The sequence below is a fragment of the Oncorhynchus nerka genome, unplaced genomic scaffold, assembly GCF_034236695.1.
Source record: "Oncorhynchus nerka isolate Pitt River unplaced genomic scaffold, Oner_Uvic_2.0 unplaced_scaffold_1451, whole genome shotgun sequence".
Taxonomy (NCBI): domain Eukaryota; kingdom Metazoa; phylum Chordata; class Actinopteri; order Salmoniformes; family Salmonidae; genus Oncorhynchus; species Oncorhynchus nerka.
The window spans coordinates 107,415-113,414 of record NW_027039864.1 but is presented as its reverse complement, the minus strand read 5'-3'; the positions used below and the strand labels follow the sequence as shown (position 1 = coordinate 113,414).

At 41.0% G+C, this 6,000-nt stretch overlaps 1 protein-coding gene across 2 annotated transcripts in view; it reads left to right on the top strand.

Annotated features, from left to right (window-relative positions):
* The first annotated feature begins 1,219 nt into the window (after window positions 1-1,219).
* The window catches only part of LOC115118580 (gasdermin-E-like), a 43,217-nt gene continuing 38,436 nt past the window's right edge, over window positions 1,220-6,000 (top strand). For both annotated transcript variants that reach the window (XM_065015412.1, XM_065015411.1), the window contains exons 1-4: window positions 1,220-1,473; window positions 4,637-4,802; window positions 5,082-5,202; window positions 5,730-5,855. In XM_065015412.1, the coding sequence (XP_064871484.1) occupies window positions 1,235-1,473; window positions 4,637-4,802; window positions 5,082-5,202; window positions 5,730-5,855 (652 nt within the window). In that variant the 5' untranslated portion in view covers window positions 1,220-1,234. The remainder of the gene's footprint in view (window positions 1,474-4,636; window positions 4,803-5,081; window positions 5,203-5,729; window positions 5,856-6,000) is intronic.

Sequence of the window (6,000 nt, the reverse complement as noted above, 5' to 3'; positions counted from 1 at the left end):
CTTAGGACACTAAAGAGGCCTTTCTACTGACTCTGAAAAACACCAAAAGAATAATGCCCATGGTCCTTGCTCATCTACGTGAACGTGCCTTAGGCATACTGCAAGGAGGCATGAGTACTGCAGATTTGGCCAGGGCAATCAATTGCAATGTCCGTACTGTGAGACGCCTAAGACAGTGCTACAGGGAGACAGGCCGGACAGCTGATCGTCCTCGCAGTGACAGACCACGTGTAACAACACCTACACAGGATCGGTACATCCGAACATCACACCTGCGGGACAGGTACAGGAAGGCAACAACAGCTGCCTGAGTAACACCAGGAATGCACAATCCCTCCATCAGTGCTCAGACCGCAATAGGCTGAGAGAGGCTGGACTGAGGGCTTGTAGGCCTGTTGTAAGGCAGGTCCTCACCAGACATCACGGCAACAATGTTGCCAATGGGCACAAACCCACCGTCGCTGGACCAGACAGAACCGGCAAAAAAGTGCCCTTCACTGACGAGTCACGGTTTTGTCTCACCAGAGGTGATGGTCGGATTCGAGTTTATTGTCGAAGGAATGAGCGTTACACCGAGGCCTGTACTCTGGAGCGGGATCGATTTGGCGGTGGAGAGTCCTTCATGGTCTGGGGAGGTATGTCACAGCATCATCAGACTGTGCTTGTTGTCATTGCAGGCCATCTCAACACTGTGAGGAAGACATCCTCCCCCCTCATGTGGTACCCTTCCTGCAGGCTCATCCTGACATGACCCTCCAGCATGACAATGCCACCAGCCATACTGCTCGTTCTGTGCGTGATTTCCTGCAAGACAGGAATACCAGTGTTCTGCCATGGCCAGCGAAGAGCCCGAATCTCAATCCCATTGAGCAAGTCTGGGACCTGTTGGATCAGAGGGTGAGGGCTAGGGCCATTCTCCCCAGAAATGTCTGGTAACTTGCAGGTGCAAGAACTGGCAAATCTGGTGCAGTCCATGAGGAGGAGATGCACTGCAGAACTTAATGCAGCTGGTGGCCACACCAAATACTGACTGTTACTTTTGATTTTGACCCCTCCTTTGTTCAGGGTCACATTATTCCAATTCTGTGGAACTTGTTCAGTTTATGTCTCAGTTTTTGAACCTTGTTATGTTCATACAAATATTTACACATGTTAAGTGTGCTGAAAATAAACGCAGTTGACAGTGAGAGGACGTTTCTTTTTTTGCTGAGTTTAGATATGTGCTGTGTTATAAATGCATAAGGTTCTAATGTTGAATTTTCCCTCAGATGTCAAGGAGTCTGACTTCGTGGACCACAGTGGGACATTTGGTGACATAGAAGAAATGAAGGCAGGAGGAAATGTGGAGGGATTGTTGGCTGATTTAAAACTTAACGTGGCCTTAAAATACTCTAACGAACAAGAGTCGTCCTTTGGCAGACTGAAGAAAGAGGAGGTGAAAGTGAAGGAGGTGGTTAACTACTCGAAAGACAAGTGAGTTGCCCTATACTGTACATACACTGATTGTACAAAACATTAAGAACACCTGCTCTTTCCATCACAGACTAACAAGGTGAATCCAGATGTAAGCTACGATCCCTATTGATGTTACTTGTTAAATCCACTTCCATCAGAACACCTACTCATTCAAGGTTTTTATTTTATTTTACTATTTTCTACATTGTAGAATAATAGTGAAAACATCATAACTATGAAATAACACATATGGAAGCATATAGTAACCAAAAAATTGTAAAACAAATCCAAGTATATTTTATATATCTGACATTCTTCAAATTGCCACCATTTGCCTTGATGACAGCTTTGCATACTCTTGGCATTCTCCCAACCAGCTTCATGAGGTTGTCACCAGGAATGCATTTCAATGAACAGGTGTGCCTTTTTAAAAGTTCATTTGTGGAATTAGTATGATATGTATTGTTACTTAAGAAAAAAACAAAAAGAGGGTGGGATGGAGGACGTATAACACGAACGCCTAGCAACCCAAAGGTTGTGTGTTTCAATCATATCATGGACAAATTTAACATTTGAGCTAAATTAGAACATTTGAAAACCACCTCCTATTTAAATTTCTAGCAACTTAAAATGTACGCATCAAATCACATCATGGACAACTTTAGCTAATTAGCAATTTTGCAACTGCTTACTTTCTTTTAGCTACTTTGCAACTACTTAGCATGTGAGCTAACACTTCTCCTAGCCCTAACTCTTAACTCTAACCTTAACCTCTAACCCTAACCTTAATCCCAAAGGAGTCCAGGTAAACAACAGTTCACCTGAAAGTCAGGTTGTAACCATAGCGCCTAGCTAACATTGCCCACCTAGCCACAACAAAGGAGAAATTTGTAACATATCATTGCAATTAGTAACATGTCATGGTAACTAATAGTTCACCTGCCCAAGGAGTCAGGGTTGGTATGTTAACATAATCATACGAAATGAATGATGAACATCCACAAATGAATACAATACGGTTCACGCCCAACATATTACACTAAATGGAGAGAGACAGAATTACGGTTCACCTGCCCAAGGAGTCCAGGTTGGTATGTTAACTTCAATCCCTGAGTCCAGGTTGGTATGTTAACTACAATCATACGGTTCACCTGCCCAAGGAGTCCAGGTTGGTATGGTAACTACAATCATACGGTTCACCTGCCCAAGGAGTCCAGGTTGGTATGTTAACTACAATCATACGGTTCACCTGCCCAAGGAGTCCAGGTTGGTATGTTAACTACAATCATACGGTTCACCTGCCCAAGGAGTCCAGGTTGGTATGTTAACTACAATCATACGGTTCACCTGCCCAAGGAGTCCAGGTTGGTATGTTAACTACAATCATACGGTTCACCTGCCCAAGGAGTCAATATTTAGACCCATAGTTTGCCACTTGAGAGAATGCTTAATGTCCTTTTTATATTATTTTAATGAGTGATTTACAAGGTGGGAACACTAATGACATGAAACTTAGGGACACATTATATCTCTTATAAAAAAGTATTTGAATAGCCTTCTTTGTTTTTATTGATCTATACAATATATCAAATACTTTTATTTACTTTCTATCATTCAAAATAATAGATCGATGTCTCTAAATCCCTGAAACATGTCGCTACAACTCTACACATCACTACTGGGACAAACCTATTTGCTTTCCTTAAGTTCATTAAACAATACATTAAAATAATGTTTTGCATTATATAGGACTTGTTTTCACATTGATAAACAGTTCAATATCAACTAAAACTATTTGTCATTTTAGGGCTGTACTCAATCCGCATCGTGGAAATTCAGCTTTACAGTGTGATTGACATGTAAAGGCATTTTTTTATTTGAAGTTGTAAAAAATGTATTTGGCAGAGACAGCATTCACGTTAAGCACTGCATATGTCGGCTCAAAGGGAAATTACCTTTAAAAGTCTAACGCTTCAGTGTTACACATTGAAGAGAGCCTTTAACCTCTCTGGGGTAGGCGGGACGCTTGTGTCCCACATGGCCAATAGCCAGGGAAAATGCACAGCGCCAAATTCAAATATATTTCTATAAAAATCAAGCTTTCATTAAATTACACATGCAAATTAAAGCTACACTCGTTGTGAATCCAGCCAACATGTCAGATTTCAAAAAGGCTTTTCGGCGAAAGCATAAGATGCTATTATCTGATGATAACTAGACCTAGGTGGTAAACAATGAGAGTAACATATTTCAACTCTGCAGGCGCGACACAAAATGCAGAAATAAAATATAATTCATGCCTTACCTTTGACCAGCTTCTTTTGTTGGCACTCCAATATGTCCCATAAACATCACAAATGGTCCTTTTGTTTGATTAATTCCGTCGATATATATCCAAAATGTCCATTTATTTGGCGCATTTGATCCAGAAAAACACCGCTTCCAACTTACGCAACGTCGCTACAAAATTTCTCAAAAGTTACCTGTAAACTTTGCCAAAACATTTCAAACTACTTTTGTAATACAACTTTAGGTATTTCTAAACGTATATAATCGATTAAATTGAAGACGGGATGATCTGTGTTCAATACAGGAGCAAAACAAACTGATGCTACTTTTCTGGTTACACGCCTCTATCAAAAGGTACACATGAAGTGACTCTCGTTCTGAGCTATGGTACTTCTTCATTACAGGAAAAACCTCAACCAATTGCTGCAAACTGGTGACATCCAGTGGAAGCGGTAGGAACTGCAGGAAAGTCGATTAGAATTCTGGATTCCCCATGAAACCTTATTGAAAAACAGTGACCTCAAAAAAAAAAAAATCTGAATGGTTTGTCCTCTGGGTTTCGCCTGCTAAATAAGTTCTGTTATACTCACAGACATGATTCAAACAGTTTTATAAACTTCAGAGTGTTTTCTATCCAATACTAATAATAATATGCATATATTAGGATCTGGGACAGAGTAGGAGGCAGTTCAGTTTGGGCACGCTATTTATCCAAAAGTGAAAATGCTGCCCCTTACCCCAAACAGTATTTTTCATGGTTGTAAAGGCGAGGGAAGTTAAAGACATTGCAGTTCAAGAATGGCCCTCTAGTAAGAAGCGTAACTAGTACCTTTAAATAATATTTCCTCGCCCACTCTATATTTTGTATCATTTATTTGGGTCCCTCCTTCAGACGCCTGGACATGACCCATCCTGTGATCAAGCAGACCCGGGAGAAGCCCAGGGCAATATTAGGGGTGTTGACGGAGAGGATTATGACATCACAACCTTGCCAGGTCACAAACAAAGTCCGGAAGCGTGGCAATGCAGGAGCCAACATGAGCGCCCTGAGCGTGAAGGTAAGAAGAAAGATTAAAAGATTTTTAAAGATTTTTAATCTCAATAATCTCACTTTATGATAAATAAAATAAATGTCAGGAGCATATTGACAGATCACAGATGTCTGTTCAGTAGTGATGAATGCTGTAGCCCTGAATTCTCACATAGATCATTTCCTGTTTTTATCATTAGAACCACTTCCTGAAGATGTAATGGTGTAGTATAGATTACTGTCTGGGTTAGAATCTGGGTCGTCTGGGCACCAAACGTCTCTGACTCATTTGACATTTTCTCCACAGGACTCTATGAAGCAGAGTGGCAGTACTCAGACAGATAGTGATGTGTCGCTGAAGATTCCTGAATATACTGTCGTGGCCTTCAGTCTGATTGAACTCTACGTCAAATGCAATGGACAGTTTGGTGAGGAAGTGTATGGTTTGTCAATGTCCCAGGTATAGCTGCATGGTTAAGTACCATGGTAAAATACACAGCTAGCGTCTATGTTCCTCAGTGTATTTAGTATAGCCACTGTATTTAGTATAGCCACTGTATTTAGTATAGCCACTGTATTTAGTACAGCCACTGTATTTAGTACGGCCACTGTATTTAGTATAGCCACTGTATTTAGTATATCCCACTGTATTTAGTATAGCCACTGTATTTAGTATGGCCACTGTATTTAGTATGGCCACTGTATTTAGTATGGCCACTGTATTTAGTATAGCCACTGTATTTAGTATAGCCACTGTATTTAGTATGGCCACTGTATTTAGTATAGCCACTGTATTTAGTACAGCCACTGTATTTAGTATAGCCACTGTATTTAGTACCACTGTATTTAGTATAGCCACTGTATTTAGTACAGCCACTGTATTTAGTACAGCCACTGTATTTAGTACAGCCACTGTGTGTGACTGGTTATGACTGTTGTCTGCTCTTGTCCACAGAGCTGTGCCTCTTCTCCAACAATGGGGGCTTTGAAAAGGTTACGTCAAAGGATGAGATTGAAGAGGATGGAATTATGGACCTGAGAGGCGACTTTGATGCCAACAGCCCCTTAAATCTGAACGAAGGTAATAATGCCAGTGTGGGGTAATGCCTCCTGTTTAGCGGTCAACATGTAGTCTACTGAATGGAATGTCTGGTCAACATGTAATGTAGTCTACTGAATGGAACGCCTGGTCAACATGTAGTCTACTGAATGGAACGCTGGTCAAC